This window comes from Cuculus canorus, chromosome 4, assembly GCF_017976375.1.
Source record: "Cuculus canorus isolate bCucCan1 chromosome 4, bCucCan1.pri, whole genome shotgun sequence".
NCBI classification, from domain to species: Eukaryota; Metazoa; Chordata; class Aves; order Cuculiformes; family Cuculidae; genus Cuculus; species Cuculus canorus.
The window spans coordinates 79,306,663-79,328,512 of NC_071404.1; the positions used below are offsets into that span (position 1 = coordinate 79,306,663).

Below are 21,850 nucleotides of genomic sequence, written 5' to 3' on the forward strand. Positions count from 1 at the left end.
CCTGCTCTTTTCAGTCACTGCATTCCCAACCTCTCCTCCAGATCCCCCTTTTCCCGCCCTTTTCATTCACCACACTCCTGTTCTCTCCTCCAGATCTCCCTTTCCCCACTCTTTTCAGTCACCGCACTCCTGTCCTCTTCTCCAGATGCACTTTTCCCTGCTCTTTTCATTCATGGCAATCACACCCTCTGCTCCAGATCCCTCTTTTCCTGCCTCTTTCAGTCACTGCACACCCGCCCTCTGCCTCAGATCTCTTTTTCCCACCCTTTTCAGTCATGGCACTCCCACCCTTAGCTCCACATCCCCCCTTTTTGAACTTTTTTCGGTCACTGCACCCACAGACTAAGATCCAGATCCCCTTTTCCCGTGCTCTTTAGTCACCACACTCCTGTCTTCTCCTCCAGATCTCCTTTTCCTGCATGTTTCAGTCACTGCACTCTCACCCTCAGCTCCAGATGCCCATTTTCTCGGTCTTTTAAGTCACTGCACTCCCGTCCTCTCCTCTAGATCCTCCTTTCCCGCCGTTTTCTGTAACGGCATTCCCACCCTCTCCTCCAGATCCTCCTTTTCCCGCTCTTTTCGTCACTGCACACCTGCCCTCTCCTCCAGAACCACTTTTCCCACGCTGTTCAGTCATGCCACTCTCGCCCTCTGCTCCAGGTCCCCTTTTCCCGCCCTTTTCATTCACCACACGCCTGTCCTCTCCTCCACATCTCCCTTTACCCACTCTTTTCAGTCACTGCACTCCCACTCTCAGCTCCAGATCCCGCTCTTTTCAGTCATGGCACTCCCACCCTCTGCCTCAGATCTCCTTTTCCAGCTTTTTTTTCTGTAACAGCACTCCAACCCTCTCCTCCGGATCCACTTTTCCCGCTCTTTTCCCTCACTGCACACTCACCTTCTCCTCCAGACCCCGTTTCCCGCTCGTTTCATTTGTGGCAATCCCACCCTCAGCTCCAGATCCCCCTTTTCTCAAGCTTTTCAGTCATGACACTCATTCCCGCCCTCTGCTCTAGATCCCCTTTTCCTGCTCTTTCCAATCACTGCGATCTCTTCTTTTGTTCCAGATCCCCCTTTTGCCCTCTTTTCAGTCACTGTTGTCCCAGACTGAGCTCCAGACCCCCTTTCCCACCATTTTTTTTTGGAATGCTTTAATCTCTCTCTCAGCTCCAGATCCCTTCCCCCCCATTTTCACTCGTTGTATCAGACTGAGTTCAAGATTCCCCTTTTCCACCATTTTTCAACACTGTGATCTCTCTCAGCTCCAGATCCCCTTTTCCCGCTCTTTTCAGTCACAGTGATCCCCCATCTGTACTCCAGATCCCCTTTTTCAACTCTTTTTGGTCACTGTTGTCCCAGACTGAGCTCTAGATTCCCGTTTTCCACCACTTTTCGATGCTGCGATCTCTCTCTCCGCCGCAGATCCCCTTTTCCCTCTGTTTTCAGTCAGTGTGATCCCCCCACGGGGCTCCAGACCCCCTTTACCCCTCGTTTCCCGCGCATTTCCCTCAGGGTAAGGGGGCGGGGGGGAGGGGGGGAGCTGTGCGCGCGCGAGCTGTGCGCGTGCCCAGGCGCGCGCGCTTCCGAGCGGCGCGAGGGCGGGGCGGGGCAGGGCGGGGCGCGGAGGAGGGGGAGGGGTGTGCGTGTCGCGCGCGCGTGCCCGGAGAGCGCCGAGTCCCACTCATGCGCAGTTGCTGCGCGCTCTCGCCTCACGCATTTCTATCCCCGGGCGCGGCGGGGCTGCGTCGGTTCCTCCTCCCACCGCCCTCTCTCCTTCTCCTCATCCCTCCCCGGAGCATGTGAGGCGCAGCCCCCGCCCGCGCTCCCCGCTCGGGGCCGGGCAGTGCCAGCTCGCCGAGCCCCCGCTCGCCATGAAGAAGTTTTCCCGCATGCCCAAGTGCGAGGGCGGCGGCGGCGGCGGGGCGGCGGCCGCGGGGACCGTCGGCAGCGGCGTCGTCCTGGGCAGGGGGGTGGCCGTGGGGCGGCACCAGGTCACCCCCGAGGAGCTGCTGGCCGAGGGTGAGAGGGCGGGAACGGGGCGGGGGGCAGCGCGGAGGCGGGCGAGCGGAGCGGGAAGGGATCTAAGGGGGACGGGGAGGGGGCGGAGGGGCGCGGGAAGAGGTCCGAGTGGGACGGGAAGGGGTGAATGGGTCTGTGAGAGCGGAGAGGGTCGAAGAGGGGGCCGGGGGAGGGGCGTGGGTTAGCAGAGAGGAGGCGGCGAGGGGGGGAACGGGGAGGGAGAGGAGAAGGCGTGTGGGGACAGGGAAGGGGGAAGCCAGCGGCGAGGGGTCTGGGCGGGATGAGGTGGGGTCTGGGCGGGGACGGGGCGGCGGAGGGTGAGGGGCTCTGGACCTGGGCGAGAGGAACTGGAAGGGGGTGCTAGGGGACACGGTGGGGTTGAGGGGTTGGGGACGCGGGAGATAACAGGGACAGGGAGGGGGGTGAGAGCAATGGGGAAGCAGGGCGAAGAGGGAGCCGGGCTGTGGGGCTTGTGAGAGGTGAGGCGAGAGAGCTTGGAGTGGGATGGGGGGCAAGGGTAATGGGTAGCGAGGGCGCCTGGACTGCGAGAAGGCAAGGGGTGTTCGAGGGGCGCTGTACGGGAGCTGCACCCGCCCCCTGCGGGCTCGCTCTGCCTCACCCACCGGGGGAGGGGGTTTGGGGTTCATTCGGGCTGCGGGCGGTGGCTGGGGCTCGGGAGAGCGTCCTGGTGATGAGGAAGGCGATGTGGGATGTTGGGGTGTGGGACTGCTCGCCGGTTCACCGGTAACAAGTGCCTCCAAGCGGGGTGACTTGCTCGGGTAAGAGGCTTTGGGCAGCTAATCCTAAACCCCCAAACCGCAAGCTGTGGGTTTCCTTGCTGGAATGCAGTGGTATTCTGAGAGGATCACGAGGGAGAATCGCTGCCCTCCATGCTGCAGGGTGCTTGGCTTTTGTCTTTCCCTGCACCCAGTGTCCTGTGAGTGCTGTGGGTCTGGGAGAGCAGCAGGGATGCAGGTGAGGAATAGGCTGGGATTTAGCTGCACGGTGGGAATGTGTGCTGGGCTGAGGCACGGTGACACAAGCCGTGTCTGAGTTTTGGGTGGGTGAACAGTGCAGCATCGATCTCACCTCGGTAGAGGCAGCCCATGCCGGGTATCGGTCCCTTCCCCAGTCGCTGAGCGCACGGCCAGCCCTGCTGCACAGTTAGTGTGCAGCGCTATAACGTGTTGCTGTGCAGGTTGTGGGTAAAATAACGTCTGTCGTTTGTGGGTGCGTGTGTAGTGCTCGGGCTCGTTCGTGTATAAATGTGCTCGTAAACGTTCATTGCTTACGTGCGGTTCTTGATCAAAATTTAAGATATGGGTTTAACAAGTCCATGCAGACGCCATTGCTGTTGAAAATAGAATAGGTGGTACTGAAGTTTTCATTGCTGTCTGGAAAAAGCTTTAGCAGCGTAGTGGAAATGGTTCTTAATATTTAGAATGCGATATTTTGCCCTTGGCTTATGGAAACCAGGTTAGGGCCTAGCCAGCCACGTACCTGGCTGCCTAAAATATGAGTGGTCCTCTCTGAGAGCTCCTTTGAAGCAGTTGCAGTCTGACAGGAGGTCCGTGCTCTGCAGGGCTGGTTGCAGGATAGAGACTTCTTTAAAGAATTATGGAAATAGGAACAAATTGAGGAGGTAACACAAAACCCACTCATGTAGCGGAAAGGAGTAAAATTGCATGCTACTTCTTTCAGTTTCTTACATTAAAAGTTTTGTCATAATATCCTCTTTTGAGAGTCACTATAGATCACTTTTTTCTTTTTGTAGCTTGCAGACTTGAATCTGTAGTGCTGAAGGGCTTAGGGGCAGATGGAGTACGAATTCTAACAGCTGTGTGTTGTGCAAACTAGCTTTCTTACTTCTGAGACTGAAATAGGAGGTTTTCTTCAGCTTTTATGTGGTCTCTTACTATGGATGCCGAGGACTGGAGCTGGCAAGATCGAGGGCAGTGCAGATCTGCTGCTTCTTGCGAAGCATCTTCAAAGCCAACCCTAGAAATGTTTGGACCCAAAAAAGCTTGGGGGGGAAGAGGATCACGGGTGATGTAATTGCGTGGCTGTGATGGTGAGGAAGAAGCGAGGGAGCCATGGGAAGGCAACTCTCAACTCCTCTGAGTGTTGGAAGCAGCTGGGTCAGCAGTGTGTGTGTGTGTAGCATATGTGTGTACTGCTACACACATGTGTGTCTGAGCGGTGCTGCCGACAGACCACGACAGCTTATGAATGAGGAAGCTGCTTTCAATCTAGGAATTACTGCTTGACAGGCAGGTTCTCCCGTGGCTTAGTAACAGTTACTAGTAAGTAATTCAGTGTTACTGGCGTTGCATTAGTCATATTGTAATCTATTATGAATACTTAGTAAATCCCCTGCTTCATAATCCTTCTTGCCATGGTGTGGGTGAGAATAATAATTTATTTTTCCTAGTCCCTCTGCACGAGGCATTTCTGTCTTTCATTTTCTGAAACCCAGTGTTACTGAGGGTTTGGGGCTTCTCCAGTAGTTCCTGTTATTTGACACTGATGAGATACCACTTCCAGGCTACTGTAAGAGGCTCGTTTGGGAGTGTAACACGAAGTGCTGTTAATAAGTTAATGAATGAGGTTAACTTAGCAAGCCTATTTCAGAGGGGGTGTGTAATGTTCTCTTAGCAGTGGTTGGTATGGACAGGCTTTTTTACTAGCTGTTAGAATTAATGGCCTTTATCTCTGTCGGATCCAAATTAAACAACTTGCCCGTATGCCCCTGGCTGGATTCTGCATCCGAGTTGTCTTGGGAAGTGAGATCTTGGTTTTGCTGAGGACTTGGGCTCTCAGGAACTGGAGCCGAGCGGCAGCAGCGGTGCCAGAAGGCTCGAGCTGCAACTACCTTGTTAGGATGCAGTAATCAATCCTTGGTGGAATTACCATGCTGATATGGATGTTGCCCTCAAAATGATTTTCAGTAGTCTGACAATATTGTTTTGTTGCTGTGCTTTAAATGCGAAAGTATGCAGCGTTACAGTCTGGTTCTTGTGTGTAAATCTAAGCAATACTATCTAAAGTAAGTTCATCTGTCTGTGGTGAAGGAGGTATAAAGGTTGAAGTGCTGGAGTTCTTAGATGATTCCTTTTCTCTAAATGCGCCTCTTTTCTGGTGGTGTCTTCTTAACCCAGCAGTCAGGATGTTGTTGAATGCAGACGTTAGTTTTTAAGGTTTGATTCTCGTAGATAGGTACAGAACAATTTGGGTTAAGGTGTGACTTGGAGAAAATGAGTTCCTGTGCATTTCAAGGGGATGGTAGATGGAATGGTGACTGGTACAGGCAGGGAGAAGGGCTTCTCTAGATTTTTTTTTGTGTGTTTTTTTTTTTTTTTTTTAACAAGGGTGTGTGCAAGGCAGCTCAAGACTGGAAAACTAGATTTGACAAAGATATGGAGCGTTGTGGTTTTTAAGAGTCTCAGGGAAGTTTGTTGTGGTGATTCCAGTACTGAAAGACTTAAGTTCAGGAACTGTAGCAAGCTGGACACGGCACAGTGTGAAACACCCCTTTAACTTGATCTCCAACAGCAGTGCAGAATGGTTAATGTTCTGAGGAGTGAAAGGGAAGGCAAAAATTAGCAACTTCCCAAATGCTTTTGGCTTCCATAAGGAGGAGGTAGAAAGTTGTGGCTTGACAGGGAGGGGGATAATACTTCTTCATTGTTTGCCTTGACTGAAACAGAAAGGAGTTCCTGAAGTGTCAGAATGGCAGTGACACTAATTTTTCTGGAGACAGTAAGGGCTGGCATTGGAAGATATTACGTTGTCTTATTGTCTTGATTACTTGATGGGTCTTGGGGGTGTTTAAATTGAGTAAACAAAGGCTTTTCCAGGTCTGAAGTAGTCTTTGTACCACAAGCAGACAGCAGTGGGCATGCTACGAGTTGTGTTGCCGTTTAGTGTGTGGGCGTTTTCAATGAGTGCAGATAGACCAAGCAGAGTTATGGATGTTAAAAAAAATCAAACAAAAAACAAGACCGAAAGAAAATAAAAGGAGGCTGCAGATGAAATGTGCAGTGAGCTCCCACACAGGGAAAGATGATCCTCACTCTGCTTTCATTGTTTCCTACTCGGAACTGGTTCATGAAGTTGAGGGGCGTTTGCTGTTGCATCCTCTTGAATAAAGAGTACCGGGTAGTGTTTTTCCCCCTGTGTTAGAGCTCAAGATGTGTTTTCAGTGTCCTGCATTTCTTGATCTGGTGTTTACAGTGCTGCAGTTTCAAGGGGCTCCTCAGGCTGCTTGTTCTCACTTGTGTTAGTAGCTGATCCAGACCCTTCCCGATAGCTGAATTAGACTGGTTTTAGCCCAACAGAGCCATGGGGTAACTCCGTGTCGGGCAGCATTCCCCTGCTGTTTGTCCCTGTCCTGCCCTCCCAGCCTTAAGGGAACAGCTTGTAGAGGCACTGAACATGTTTCCCAATGTAAGTGCTCCTCCAAAGAGGTGGAAATCCATGCCTCTCCTTGGTCATTGAGCCAGACTTTGCTCAAAAAATGAGCTGGGGCTTGGTCCCTGATTAAAATATGTGTGAAGCTTGGCCCATCTTGCACGATCTAATGGGATGCTGTCTTATTAGTGGTGGAAGTGCTTTGTGGGCAGTGGGTGGTTGCAGGCTCTCATACTGGGCTGGGAGTCATCCGCAGCAAAGAACGTTGAGGTAAAAAGCAGCATCCTAAAACAAGCACGAGGGATTTTTGTTTGGTTTGGGGTTTTTGTCACATCCTGGGAATGCTGCTCTGGCTGTGGGTGAGTTTTGCCTGACTGGATGTCACGGGGTTATCCACCAATCACTGTGCCTGTGATACAGGTGTTAACCCTAAGTTACTGAGGAGGGGTGTCCTTGTGTGCTGTGAATATGGCACAAGAGGGAGATGATTTGGTCCCTGAGAACCTTGTTTTTTTTGGGGGAGGGCTGTGTTTGGAGGATGCAGAACTCTCTTGTTCCCTTAGTATGGATTTTCCATGTTAACCTTCCCGCCAACAAGCACGTTGCTTAGGAAAGTGGAGGTGAAATGTAGAGGCTTACAGGGAGGAAACTGGGTAATACCCTGTGCATCCTGCTCCCGAAAGTTCCCAAACGGGATGTATAGCAGTGAAGGGCAGCGTCTTGGTATTTGATGAAGGCCATAGGCTGTTCTCTAGCTTTCCTGTGTCTTAGGGCTCTGGGTAGGAGGAGTTGAAGGTGACACATTGCTGCTCTTGTGCTGTGGCTTTCTCTGTTTCCTTTGCCCTGCTGCATGTGGAAGGAAACTGGGTGATAGTGGTTATGTGTTTATTTTAATCCTTGTGGCTGATAAACTGGTGAGTTTGGAGCTGTGTTGTGTTGAGCCTTCCAGTGCTGTATCTTAGGAAGCTGTTGTTTTTGTAAGTGACCTTATATCTAGGACAAGAGAAGCAGGGACAAAGCCTCTCAAGTGGTGGTTGATTTTCATTTAATTAGTTGATGTCTGTATGGCACAGAACGCTTGCTTTGTTTGCTTAAGATTGGGGTTAGAGTGTATTTTTCTGTGCAGAGGGATCTCTTAATATAGAGGACAAATGGAAACTTCGAGTGTTTCTTTTGTAAAATTGGAAAGTCTTTCTTCTTTCTTTAATAATCCATCTCTCTGCAGCTTCTTGGAGCCATTATTGGCAAACTAGCGAAGGAACAAGCTGCCTGCAAGCTCTACTGTCCTACTTAAATCGAGCATGGTGTCTTTGTGAGTGCTTGACATTCATTATTCAGCTGGTCTTTTCTTTTCACTTGGTTCCAGTCAGGGCCTAAGAAAACAGCACCTTGGTGGGGAGGAATCCAGGTACTGTGTTGTGATACCTTGCCCTGAGGGTTTGTGCCGTTTGATTTCTAGCACAAGTGTTTCTTCATGGAGGTATTTCTTCAATTAATTGTCTTGGTGTGGAAGGGGAGTCTTAAAACTTGATGAGCATCACAGCTGCAGTCAGGATTGAATCCCTTATTATCAGAACAGCAGTGCAGTAATTTCTCTGAAATCAGTCCACAAATTAGGATAGTCTTGAAGTTCTGTTTAGTTTTTCCCCCTACCTGCCTTGGCAATAGCTGTTCAGTCAGTAATGCAAACAGACGAGGTTTCTGATGGGCATAAAGTTCTTGCTATTCTCGGATGCTTTGTTAAGGCTCATTATAATTTGCCTTTTATATCCTGTTTTTTAGGTCTTTAAGTTATCTTGGGGATGTGCAACTCCAGCAGCTGCTGTCAACTCTTGAGTGCGCTTCTGTGCAGCATGCACGGCTTTATCTCATGCAGAAATGGGGGTTGTTTGTGGCACTTGATTCAGAGGCAGCAAAAAGTGCCATCCTAGTGGATCTGTTGACCTTAGTAGATGTGGTCTGGAGCAGCCTTTTAACTTGGAGGTTCTGCTTGTACAGTGGGACAACTTATTTTGGTGGCAGGTATTTTGAATAAAGCTGATGCAGGGTCACTTGTCATGACTACATGATGTGGCAGTCTCATCATTCGTAGCAAGCTGACACATTCGTTACTGGTGTTCTTCATTAGTGGTTACGTAGCACGTGACTCGCTGCCCCTTGCCGTAACTACCGTTTCATTTTCAGTTGGAATCTACAGATTAGGAGCTAGCCAGTTGTCTGGTAAGATAACTTGGGGAATTTGACTTGGGATTGGTCACGTCAATTCTTTCAGAGTGTAACGTTACCGAATCTAAGCTCACGCTCGACTGCAAAGGTCACACCTGTTATTCCGTCTCAAACAGTGCTCCTTTGATAATGTTTCAGGAGCAGAAATGGCTTGTTCAAGTTGAAAAGGTAAAGGGAGGAAAGATAGCAGCATGACTATTTGCAGCTCCTGACTTTCACTTTGGCTAAGAGCGGTGCAACGCCCGTGAGGCTCTGGCGCAGTCCTAGTTTGTTACTGAGAGGCGCGGCTGCCTTGCTTCAGAGTGGTGGGGAGATGCTGAACCAAGGGTTATTTCTGGGTAATGGCAGAGAGGGAGGCTATGCCGAAGTGCTTGGGATTTATCTTGGGGCTGTTCAAGCCTTGGAGAGTCAGGTAACCACTTGAAAGGAGAGCATTGTTGCATTGTTCTTCCTGTCATAGGATGTGGCTGTATTCGGGGCAGCGAGAAAGAAAACAAACAGGAAGCAGTTGGGGTATTTCCATGTGATCCTGGCCTGGTGTCAGTGTGCAGGTGAAATATGTTCTCGTGTGAATTTGTGCCTCAAATGAATGCTTCAACTTCAGTTATGTTAGTCAGGTAAGTAGTGCCCAGACGGAACTTGTGAGTACTTTGGGGGAAGAACAGTCTTTCTCACTGTCTTCTCCAGAGCTGTGTGCGCCTGTCTTACATGGGTGAAGGAATTAAAAGGTTAGGAAATGTCCATGGGCAGACAGAGGTGTCTGTTCAGCTAAGACCAGGCTCAGCTCTCACAAACACGTGCTCTAATGCTCTTCGCCTGCCAGGTGATTAGTCTGTGCATCTCCTAGGGATGCTTCTTTTCACACTGCAAGGTACATGGGCATGTAGTGTTACACCTCTTAACGGCACGAAATTGCTTGGTTCTTTCTGAAGAACATTATCAACTTAACCCCTGTGTACCCAGGAGTAGTAAAATAGTGAGCAAGGACTTTGGAATCCAGTAATTCTAAGCTAAGCTTTCAGTATAGTGGCCAAGAGTCAGATGGTCACAGGAGAGGCAGCTGGGTTTGTAGCAGTATTGTATCAGTAGGATGCACACGCTTAAGCTATCTTCCCGTTGCCAGATTTTGATGAAAGACCATTGTACGTGCCATCTACTCACTTTTTCCCTTGTGGATGGGTTTTACTCACGTTGCAGTAGTCATGGGAGGGTGTGTGCACGTGCAGGTGTTGTCACCTTGAGAACACCCTCAAAGGCTGCGGCAGTGTGTAATAATAGAGGATATATTGGCTTTGTCTGTAAAAGACTTGGCCCAGCTTTAAAGGAAGCTGTGTAGGATCTTATTCTGGATGGGTGTGTTTCATTGGTTCAGCTGGAAGTTTATTGTTTTAAATTAGATCTCAGTATTTTGCAAGTCGAGTGTGGAAAAGAAGAGGTTTGTTAGCTAATAAAAGTAGAATTGAGTTTCAGAAAGGTATTGGGTAGGAACCAGTGATTCTGGCAAGAGCATGCTCATTGCTCTGGGCTTTTGGTGGTGCAATACCAGAACTGTCAGTTGTTAACTAGTGTGTTATCCACATGGAAACATTTGTACAGTGCTTCTGTGTGTGAATTGATACATATACTAGCTGTGTGAACTTGGACATCTTCCTAGCTGTAGATGTTTGTTTGATTTTGCCATCAATGCGCGCACACACGCTATCTGGTTATGTCCCGCTTCTTGCTAAGTGGATTGCACCTCTGGTTCAGAGGAAAAGTGTTTGAAGCAGCCAGTTAGGTGCTACTCGTCTCTGGCATTGTTTTGGTCCACAGTGTTATTTTTAAGTCTTCACTCTTAAAACTGTTTAATTTCTTAACCTTGGGCTATGTTTTACTCGTTGTGGCTATATTTTGCCTCCGTAGTAGCTGAGATAAGTAGGCTAGCACAGTCCAATGAGCTGCTGTTGGTAAGCAGAGCTGTGTTAGCTGACACTATGAATGCTTTGTGCCTGCCAAAATGCAGAGGGTAAGGGTGTCGGGTAGCTGGTGGTTCTAGTAAACAGGTTCTAGTCTGCATTTGAGACTAAGCAGGAACAGACACGGTCAGTCACAGAGCCATAGAGTATCAGGTTGGAAAGGACCTCCTGAATTGTCTGGTCCAGCCTTTTTTGGCTAAAGCGTGGTCTAGACAAGATGGTGCTGTGTGAGCACGGCCCAACAGTGACTGAAACATCCCTTTGTTATCAGTGCTGTTCCCAGCACAACCCCAAAGCACAGCCCATACACGGGCTACTGTGGAGAAATTCAGCTCTGTCCCAGCCTGAAGGAGCACACGCCCTCCCAACAGCATCTCAGACCTTTGCTCCCAGAAGGCGGGACGTTTCTTGTCACTCCCCAGCAGACTGGTGCCTCAGTGCCTCTTAACAGAGCAGCACCCACTGCAAGCAGTCGCCGGTTCTTTTTTGCAGGATCCACAGTCTGCAAATGTTGTCCTTGCAGACCTCACTCGTGGGTGTCTACAGGTGTTGGAGCTTCCTGTCTGGTTTTGGTTGGAATGCTGGAGGGTGGGGACTGCAGCAGAGCCTTGCCTTTGTGGGTCTCCAGGGTCCAAGGTGCCTCATTCCCTGTGGTGTCTATCGCATGCTGTTTGACCTGCTGCTATGCCCTCTCGATCCCAGTTTGCAGCGCTCCTGAGGGCAGTGGAAGTCTCCTGCAGTTGCTCCTGGCAATGTCCAAGCTGTGTCAACGTTTGTGGGGAGAGCTGCCAGCTCCTGGCGGGTCTCCCTTCTCTTCCTTGGGTTTCGCTGGCTCCGAGACCTGTCCTGTACGCCTGGACCTGGTGCTTAGCCTCAGAAATCAGTGTTGCTGTGGCTGTGTTCCTCGCTGACTGCCTTACCTACTAGTAACCTGAATGCCTGAGGAGCTGTCCTCCTCCTAAGAGGTAAAGTTAGTTAGATTTGCAGGTATCTGTTTGGAGTGGAAGTTTTTCATCACATGTTTTTATAGGTTTAGCTTGAAAGCTGTTAATATGGTTGATGAACAGCTGCTTCCAGCCATGTTGGGAATATTTGCCTGTTTGTAATGCCTTAAGCTGCCAGTGAGGCTGGTTTGCAGATCCCAGGGGTGCTGAGCAGCAGTGTAGAGGCAGCTCGTGGCACTTGCAGTCCGTTATTCTGCTGCAGTACAGGCAGCTTGTCCTATGTTTTCCTCTCCAGCTTCATGAATTGGGCAGAGAATGTGGAGCCCTTGTTCTCTCTGAGGACTAGGTTTTGGTTTTGCTCTTCGTTGTCTAGCTGCTGACAAAGAGGGAAGATGAATTATGTGATTGAGACTGTGAGGATGAACAACTCATAGAGTTTTTTGCCTTGCACTTCAAGAGGTGTCAGAGTGGGTATTTTTCTGAAGGCCACTGCCTCCGCTGAGGGAGAGTTGTCCTGCGGATGGGGAGGCAAACGAAGATGAAGGGGTTTGCCCCGAGTCATGCAAGTCTGTACAAGTGACAAGAGCAGAACTTGGAATGTCCTGTCTCTGTGATGGTTTATTCCTGATTGCTTCTGTAATAGACAATGCCTTGATTGCCGTAGACAAATCTATAGAAGGAATTCTGATATTCCAGGTCTCGGAGATTTTATTCGGAATAATGTATGTGCTAGGCTTCCTTCCAAACGTGCACATTATTGTAATGGAGGAATTTGTTCCCACAGCGCCTTGTGTCTTTGATGCGCAGGTTTCTCGGTTATGTACAATTATATAGGAACGGCCCAGTTCTTGTTCGGTTGTTCTGACTCATTTTACTGCTCATTTATTTAATGTTTGGTTTGGAGCACAGTTTCTGTCTGTGCATCTTGTCTTTCAACAGCAGTTCTAATGAGATATTTTTGCAGCATTTTGCCACTTCTCTCATAAAACAGAAATAGTTTTACTGGTCAGTGATTAATAGGATGTGTTCTTACGTTCTTTCACAATTCCTGTAGGTTGGAGAACTGCATTTATTTAGAGAAATTGTTGCTAAACAGTTTTTTTTCCCTTTTCTGTTTTGTGTAGTTACTGGATGACTGAAAGGGCATGAAAGCAGTGTTTCTTTGGAAAGACAAGCAATGGAGGAACAAAACTTGGAACTAATCCTCATCTTACTGCTGAATGGGCTTGATCTGTGCTGTTTGAGAGCTCAGGCAGAGCCAAGCGCTCTTCTGGTTTGCAGCAGTGTAAATACAGGAGAAGGTGATTCCTCTTAGTACGTCGGCTTTGAACTCTCAGATTCAGAGCAAAGGGATCATTAAAGAATAGTAGGCACCTAATTACAATGCTGACACACAGGTAAAAGGACCTGAGTACAGGATGTGTTCTGTGAGACAGGAATAAGGACCGTGCATGGGTTGTGTCAGTGCTGGACATGGGACCAGTTGTGGTTTGTACATGGTGTGTGGGAAAACAAACTTATTGAAAAGAAGGAGATAAAGTTACTGTACCCTGTGGAGCCCAATGGTCTCTCCAGAGAGCTCGTTAGCGAGGTCTTGTCAGTGGGATTGAGACCTCCACCCTGAGCTCATTTTAGATGAGTTATTACCTCTGTTGTGTCGCTCGGCTTTTACTTAATGAGAACTGAACATAGCGGGAGGATGGTTTGTTCTCTGATTGACCTGTCCAGAGATTCCTTGGGCACTCTGAAGATACAAAAGAATGCTCCTGTTGTTAGTGGAGTTCCAAAAGCAGTGTAATCATATGGGAACTCATTGAAAGAAAGCACCGTGTGCTGCATCTCATTTGTTGTAGTCATGTAGACCTCTTCAAGTTCCCCCAGTCTTGGTTTAAATTTACAGTATTACTTCTCAGGTTTTGTGCTTTCTTAAATGTTTGTCTCCATCAAATGGAGTATTTTACTTCTTTCTGGCCGTCTCTTCTTTTGAGCTGATGTTGAATTATAGCTGCAGTAGGGAATTTTGTTGAAAGACATCTTTGGGTTTAGGTGGCAGATAGGTCGTGGAATTCTCGTTTCTCTTTTGAGACTAACCCAGAAGCAGGTGGGCTTCCAGACTGGTCTGTTTAACTGCCTTGTTCAGAGTTCTCCCTGTCGATTGGCTCCCCTTGAAACATGGTCAGTGTATGAGAGGTGTTAAATGGTTTTGATAATCTTTATTCTGATGCTCAGAATCTTGTTGCCGTTGTAGCGTGGCTTGTTTATTTAAAATCACCAGGCCGCTTAGTCTGTTGGGAGGTTTCAGTGTCTTTTAAATCATCTGCTGTCACAGGGTGAAGTTTGACAGTATCCCGACTGAACAAATCCCGTGCTTAAAGGTGATGTCAAACAATTTGCTTAGCTGTCTTAATAGAGATGTTTTGTGTGTGAATTGATCCGATGCACTCAACCCGTACCAGATGGAGCTGTAAGAACTGCCCGCACCTATGCAGGTGCCAGGGAAACATTATGACCTAACGTAGTTTTTAGTGCTGTTCATTGGTATAAGCAGGTTCAATCTCAGATACTTGTCTCTTTAAGAGTTCATTGGTCCCGTGTTGTTCCTGTGGCAGATAATGTTTCTGTCTGCTCCTTCAGTATGCTCAGACTTTAAACATACCCAAGTTTTTGCTGATGGCTAAAGAAGATGAGGCGAGATAAGGAGAAACCTAATAGCGAACACTTCCAATAGTCGTATTGGGTGTTCTCAACAACTAATTGCTGCCAGTTTGGATCATGGTGACATAAGAAAAATGACCTATTAGTTCACTGGTGGATACGCTTGTATGTGCAGATGTAAGTGAGACAGAGCAGACCGTTTGTGGTGGTGAAGAGCTGTGTGTTTCGCCCTGCTGATTCAGTATATATCCGACACCTTACAAAACCAGCAAACTGGAGAATCTCCTTGTGACATCTGCCTCGGTCTGAAATGCTTCTGGCATGATGAATTGCCTGGCTTGTCTCTGCATGGCCTGGTGACTCTTTTGTTTCTGCCGCGGTGAAAGATGGCACGTCTCCAAGAAGTCGAAGAACCGGCCGCTTTGCCGGAGCTGGGAACCTTATGCTTTGCCTTGTTTCTGCACCATGGTAGCTTTGCGGTATTCAGTGGGAGAGTTACTCGTGTGTGAGGTTACAGACCCATTCTCTGACTTTCTCTGCTGTGGATTCTTGCGCTTGCATATTTAAACAATAATTAAAATATTGCTTTAAAGGAAAATGAGAGATGACTGCAAAGCAAATAAGAATGAGTTAAAGATAAGGTGTTTGTTTTGTTAATTGGGTGGTAACGTTTCGGTATGAAAAGGGAGTTTGGTTCCAAAGAAGTTGCAGTGATTGCATGTTAGGTGTACAGTATATCTGTAGCCACTGATTTAACCATTCTCTGTTTTATTTCAACACTTGTTTGTAAACTGTAATTGAAATCAAGCTTTTTTAAAGAAACTGTTGCACGCATTAGAAGTGCTTAGTAAATGACATTTGAAATTAATCTATAAAATGAATTGAGTTCGTGGGTCCCATTGAGCATCCTCAGTGCTGTAGAAAGAGTAACTTCAGTTTTCTGTCTGGTCCGAATTCACAGTGCTGTCATCCTGCTTTTCAAACTCCCTCTGTTTTCAGTTCAGATGAACTACAAATGGGGCTGAATTCAGTGATAAAGCTGGGAGGGATGACGGGGAAAAAACCTTCCTGTGTGTTGAAGACGCAAGTCCCGTTGAAAGGTTTTTAGTGTGGTTTGTTCTTTAACTGCGCTTGCAGATGTTCATTCTAGGTGTCTTATCAACACCTTGGATATGTTGAGAAGCTTTCTCTGACAGCTTGGGCAGGAAGCACATCCTGCCTGGAGACATAGCCTTGGTTATATATTGAGTAACGTGATTTGTTTAGGGTGCTGAAGTTTGAGAGACTGAAGGTTTAATGGCGTAGTGAAAGGGAATTGAATTAACTGTTCTGGCCTAGATTACACGGCGTAATCCCTTATATAAATGTTTAGTCAACAGTCTTGACCTCGACTGAAAAAAAACTGGTGTTCAGGTTTGTTGGTGGGGCTCTGTGGTGGAGGTGTGTGTGTGTCTTTCTGTTTGTTCTTGGAGCTTGCTGTTTGCCAAGGGAACCTTCAGTGACATGGAGCTGTCTCTGGGAGAACAATCCTGCTCACTGCGGCAAACAGCTGTCACTCTTGACAAGTGTTTCTTGGCTTAGGAAATACGGATTGCATTTCTTTAGCTTTTTTCTTTTCTTATTCTGGAACTGGTTTATGCCAGCTTGGGAGATAGTAAAGAATTGGGAAGGGATGCAGTTGCGTATTGTACTGCTTTGTGGGTAGGAAGCTCATCAGTGCTGCTGGACAGGAGTTTGTAGGCCTGCCTAGAGCAACTCACTTCACAAATGCTGACCTGCTCTGCAGAGGGAAAACCCCTCTGTTTTAGTATCCTGGAATGGGCAAGAAGTGCATTTGAAGAGGGAGAGTGAATTTGAAGGAAATAGATGGATTGGTTGCATTACTATTCATCTCAGAAGTAAAAATCCCTTTAAGATCCCTGTGTCACTTGAAGATAATGTTGTTGCCAGGCTAGAGTATGGTTCCATGAATTTGGAACAAGACTGCTGTTCTGCTTCTGTTAGGGATGTGCCTGTAAACAAACTGTTGTGCTGTCTCCCTACAGCACAATGCACCAGATGACTCTGATAGTTCTGCCTTGTGCTGAAGGCGTTCTTGGTCCCACCAGTGCTGGGAGCAGACTGCATTAGTCTCTTTGAACGTAAATGCTTATCCTGTTTCTGTGAGAAGAAAGCTGTTGTTGTTTTTTTTTTTTTTAGAAAAAAACCCCCTACAGTACCTTTCTCTGTCTTCGGTTTAACTTTTTTAATAACTCCAGCTGCAAGTGTCTGCATGACAGTCTCACCCTGGAGCTTTAAGAACTGCTTTGGTGAGTGAAGCCTAGTGGATTGTGACGCGTTGCTATGTTTTACTCTAGTTTCTTACTTGGAGTTTCTGTTAGTGAAGGCAATGGACCCATTTAATCTCTCAACTAATTTCTGCTAGACTGGGATTTTGGAGTCTGTAGGTGAAAAGAGGTTAACGTTTTGATCATCTTCACAGCCAATGAAGTGGACTGTTGATAAAATTGTCATGTTTTGTGCTCTCTTTGTTACTGAGAAGGTATTAGTTGACTTAAATACAAGGGTCTATTAAGTACAGCTGTAGAAGTACATGTGTTGGATTCATTTTTTTGAAGTGGTTAGCAAGAGCAAGTGCTCACATCCAAGTGTTGTGACTAATGCTTGGGCAGCTTGGTTTAAAATGGAACGACAGAGAGGGTTTCTGTATTTCTTCTAACACGTATGGGGTAAAGAAGGGATTAGTTTTACCCTCAGAAATGCGAAAGTTTAATAGGGAAAGCAAAAGCTGCGCAAGCAAAGCAAAACCGAGAACTCAGTCCCCATTTCCCGTCAGCAGGCAGATGCTCAGGAAAGTCGAGCTCCATCATACATGACGATTCCCTGGGAGGACAAATATCATCACTGCAAACATGCTTCCCTTCCTTCTGCTCCACTCACCTTTGCGTGTGGAGCGTGATGCCCTATGGTGTGGAATAACCCTTTAGTCATTTGGAATCGGCTGTCCCTGCTGTGTCTTCTCCAAACTCTTAGTGCCATCCCAGCCTTTGTGCTGGTGGGGTGGGTGAGGAGCAAGAAGGGGCTTGGCCCAGCAGTGACCAAACACAGTGATCCCTGTGTTATCAGCCCTGCCCCAGCACAAACCCAAAACACGGCCCGTAGCAGGAGGAAAGCAAGTCTCTCCCAGCCCAAACCAGCACAAAGTCTCAAATCTGGTACAGAGAATAGAGAGAACTTGATTCTGAAGGTACGGCGGACAGTGGAAAGGATGTGTGTGTGTTTTGAGGGGGCAACAGCCTCTCGTTGACCCTCTGTGGCGAGGCCTGAGGGTGGCTGGGATGCGCCTTGGCCGTGAGCCCCGCGGATGCAGTGCTGCTTTGGTTCACCTTAGCAGCATGGCTGCTGGAGGTGCTTACAAAGGTTACGCAGGCCAGTACTGGTTGGCTGAACGCAGTGCTGCTGTGTCCATGTCAAATGATGCTCTTCTGTGCTTTTGCTTTGCATACAAGTCCCTTGAGAACTGCACGCAGTCCCATATTCAGGGCTTGAACACTGACTGTTCCTGCCCGTGTTGTTCCCTTGGTTGCTTTTTCTGTGGCCTCTCGATTTGCTCTTTGGTTGGTTGTTGAGGGCGTGGAACAGAAGAGGAAAAAAAGGGTTTGTGGTGGTATGCTCTCTGCCTGTGCCTCATAGCCTCATGTGCTGTTGTCCTCAATGTGTTAGTGGCACTTTTTCAGTGGTATCTGGAGTTATTGACTGACAAGAAAGCTTAAGGGCTCGCTACATGGCAATACTGAGATGATGAAGGGCTGTGAGGTTGATAGAACTGAGTGACAACTTGTGACAGGCTGAGCACTAATGCGGCTTGCTTGGTTATTACACCGAGTCACTGTGCCCTCTCTGTCAATTTTTGCACACGAGTACTGTAAATGTTGGTGCTCTCATAAATAGGGTGGCCCCAAATTGTGTTGCTTTTTGATGGAAAGGCCTCAAAGCTGGTCAAGCTGTGGTCATTGCACGGTAGGTAAAGAACATGTGCTGGTGTCTGCGTACCTGTTGTGGGCCCAGCTGCTGTGTGGTGTGGCGTTTCTTGTCTGCGGGAAGATGGGGAGGGACCTCTGGGACGCTATGGGGATCCGAGACTTGGTTGTATTGGGAATTTCAGAAGGCAACCTGAATTATCGTGACGGATGGTGAAAAGTTTAAGTGTGTGAAGATGGTGGGTTAATATCTGGAACTTCCTTGTCATCTTTTTGAGTGCTGGAGCTGATAACAGCTTTATTTTAAGCTTTTCTGGATGCATTGTGTTATGGAAAACTGAGTATATTTCCTGATTTTGCTGGTATATATGAGATATATAAGATTATAGAAAGCTTTTCCAGCTTCTGAACATGTTGGTGTAATTACTGCTTTCTTCATTGCTTTCAGTGAGAAGCTTAACATCAGAAATAACTCAAAAGGTTTAAAGTTTAATGGTTCGAGGGGTAAAGGTTCCAAAAACTTTGGTGACTGTTAAGTTTCCTGTAAATATTAATATTCACGATCAGGTTTTGGTCAGAGTTAATGCCACTTGGCTCTCGGATGAAGAGATTTTTATAACGAGGATATTTCCTGATGGAAACCTCTCCAAGGTCACAGACCTGCTTCTGGGCAAAATGGGCAATAGGTTCCTTTTGTGGCCCTTCCAAGGTTGGAGCGTTTGCTGACATTGCCACCTAATGGTGAGGAGAGCAAGTCTTAGAATATTTAGAAGTTTTTCACTACTTTTTCGTGATTGTTTTTGCACAGTCCTGTGCTGTGGTTACATAAAAACAGTTGCCGGAGAAACTTGAAATGTGGCGTTTTGTTCTTGCCCTCCCGCTCGCCATGGGAAATTTTAAGGCTATAGTACTGGCTAAGACGACAAGAAGTGATTTTTGGTAGCTAATTGTTAGACTTTGGTGCTTTACTAGTGTTGCTTTGCTTTTTTGGTCAAGTATTGGTGCGTAAAAGAAATCTGTCTTTATTAGGAGGAGAGTTCGAAAGATACAGCTCCCCAGGCTGGGATAGGGAAGCCCTGTAGGATCGTTTCATCCCAGCTGGGGTTTGGCATTGCAACTTGAGTAACTGAAGAGCAAGAGTCCTGCTTGTGTTTTGGTGAGGCCCTGTGCTAACTTGGTTCATTATAATAACTTCGTATAACTTAAGCTGTCACGTTAACACTGGCGGTAACTCCGTTTTGACAGGGTAGCATCTTATTTGATAAAATGTGCAATTAAGTTAAAACATAAGATATTTAGCCTTCAAGAAAATAATTCCCTCCTGAAACTTTAGTTATGAATTGTTCGCCCATCTGTTCCAGCACGTGAGACTCGTACCAAACGAGTCAGTACCACTGAAATACTGCTTGCAGATCAGATCAGGAAATGTGAGAAGCCTGCCTTTCCATGGGCTGCCTGGTTATCAGAGCAGTTAATCACTTCACCTCACATTTCTGTCCTGGTGGTGTAGTTCTGCTTCTGCACTGGCTGAAAGTTCCCATGGTGAAAGCTGGCTTATGATCAGACAGCGGGCAGGGAAGGCATGGATTGACACCAGCTCTTGTGTGATGGAGATTGCTAAACGTGTGGGAAAGCTGTGTGTGAGCCTGGAGATAGTGCTGGTGTCACCTGCTTGGCCTTGGGCGGGTGATAAGACGAATGGAAGACGGATAAAATAGCAATGTGTTTTTTCCCTTTGGTTTGCTAAGTGTGTGGAGGAACTTTATGTGCACGGTGTTTTGTTTTGCTTCTGTGTGCAGTTCCCGTCTGTTGCTGTTCTCCACCAATGAAGAGAAGAACAAAAAAACGCGTACTGGGAGGTGGGCTGGAGTGGTTTGTGCCGCTGTTGGGCTAAGAATACTCTGATGGGACTAGCTGTGGGAAAAGATTTGGTTCTTAACTGCGTATTTAGCATGAGTTGAGATAAAAACACTGCTTTGGAGTTGACTGCTTGCATGGTCTGTGATGGGCGGGAAGGTTCTACCTGCGTTCAGGCTGTGCTGGAGAGTTTTACAGCTTCTTCAGTGCCTCCCAAGACTTCCTTTTCTTAGTTTTTTATTTTTTATGTTTTAAAATGTGGGTTTAAGGAATTAGTATTAATCTTTATCATTGTGTATTGGGGGATTGAAAAATTTGTGGTCTGCAGAACGGCTTCACTTTGCTCAGGTTTCTGTATGAGACTGAAAGCACTTCAAAGGCCATGTCCGAATGCAGAGAGTTTGCACTGGGCTTTATAGATTTATTTGACTGTGAAAAGGCTTCTCAGATGTGTTCATTCAGTGTTCTAACAGAACTGTAAGATCCGTATGTTTTAGAATACCTCACCTATGTGAAATGGATTGGGGTATCAAATAATTTAGTGATCGTTACTCATTGCTCAATAACTGACATGGACTTTCTTATCTGTTTCCTAGCGTGTTGTGGTGCTGGTTGGGGGAATAACAGAAACTCAAGTAGCCTCACTTCATTGTAATTGTTTTTTTCCAGGTGGCTTCTCAACCGTGTTTCTGGTACGAACCCATGGTGGGGTACGTTGTGCACTGAAACGAATGTGTGTGAATAACATGCCGGATCTCAATATATGCAAGAGAGAAATCACAATTATGGTGAGAAACCCGTCGTTTGTTGAGAATGTATTCATTTGTAATTTACTCATACCAACTGCCTTTTTAGTGACAATCACTTCTAGACTTGTTTTCTTTTAATCTTGCAGTCCTCACTTTGACCATGAATTTGAGAAACTAATGCTGAGTTTAGGGTTGGAGCTCGAGGAACTTGGAAAGTGATTATGAAAATGGTGTTTGATATCGCAGTCCGTGTGGCCAGTACACCTGGTTCCCAACTTCTCCTGGTTCTGCAGTGCTGACTTTAATCGTTAAGGCTTCTGTGTCGCACTCCACTGTTGGTTGAATGATGCTGCTGGTGGCTTGCACAAACGTTGTTGTCTTGAGGAGGCGTGAGCCCGTGCCTGCAGGGCAGCCCAGTGCTAAAGTAGCTGATAGTGCAACCAGACTCTCCTACATCATCCATGTCTGTTGTTGTACAGCAGATGGCTGGCAAAGGAGGAGAAAGAGAAGGTTCAGTCAGGTACACTTGGGTTTGGCTACTTGACTGGGGAAAATAAAGTAGTTAAGTTGCTGACTGGGCAAGAGAAAGTTTGTTTTTGCCTTCCAACAGATGCTGTGGAGACTATTTATCTCCATCTCCTTGCACTTCTAGCTTATGCATACTCTAATCACGGCAGCACCTATTTCCTCAAGTCATCTCATAGGCAGAACCTCCCTGTACAGCTGATGGCACTGGTATAGTCAGATATGAACAAAGCATTGGTTATTTTTGCATGTAAAATGGCTCTTAAGTTGTTTGTTTCTCCTTGTGGACACCTTAAATTGCTTGTATTAAATCTGTAAGACTTCGTAATAGTTGAGACTGCAACAGCTGTGGCTTTTTTCCTGCTCCTTTCACAGGAGGCTGTTTTTCAGTTGCACTTAGGATGGTTGCAGGTAGCTTGATTTTTTTTTTTTTTTTTTCCCTCTCTCCTATGTATCAAGGCTCCAGCCGTTCTTACTTCACAATGCTGTTTTAGAGCGCAGCAGCTCGGATGTGTTCGTGCTGTGCCACG

The 21,850-nt window shown here is 47.1% G+C and overlaps 1 protein-coding gene across 4 annotated transcripts in view; it reads left to right on the forward strand.

Annotated features, from left to right (window-relative positions):
• Positions 1 to 1,681: 1,681 nt before the first annotated feature.
• The window catches only part of BMP2K (BMP2 inducible kinase), a 55,288-nt gene continuing 35,119 nt past the window's right edge, over positions 1,682 to 21,850 (forward strand). The window contains exons 1-2 of one of the 4 annotated variants that reach the window (XM_054064496.1): positions 1,682 to 2,019; positions 20,716 to 20,834. In XM_054064496.1, the coding sequence (XP_053920471.1) occupies positions 1,872 to 2,019; positions 20,716 to 20,834 (267 nt within the window). In that variant the 5' untranslated portion in view covers positions 1,682 to 1,871. Of the gene's footprint in view, positions 2,020 to 2,858; positions 2,995 to 16,466; positions 16,519 to 20,715; positions 20,835 to 21,850 lie in introns of those variants that run through there. The other 3 variants (XM_054064494.1, XM_054064497.1, XM_054064495.1) reach the window with 3 other exon arrangements.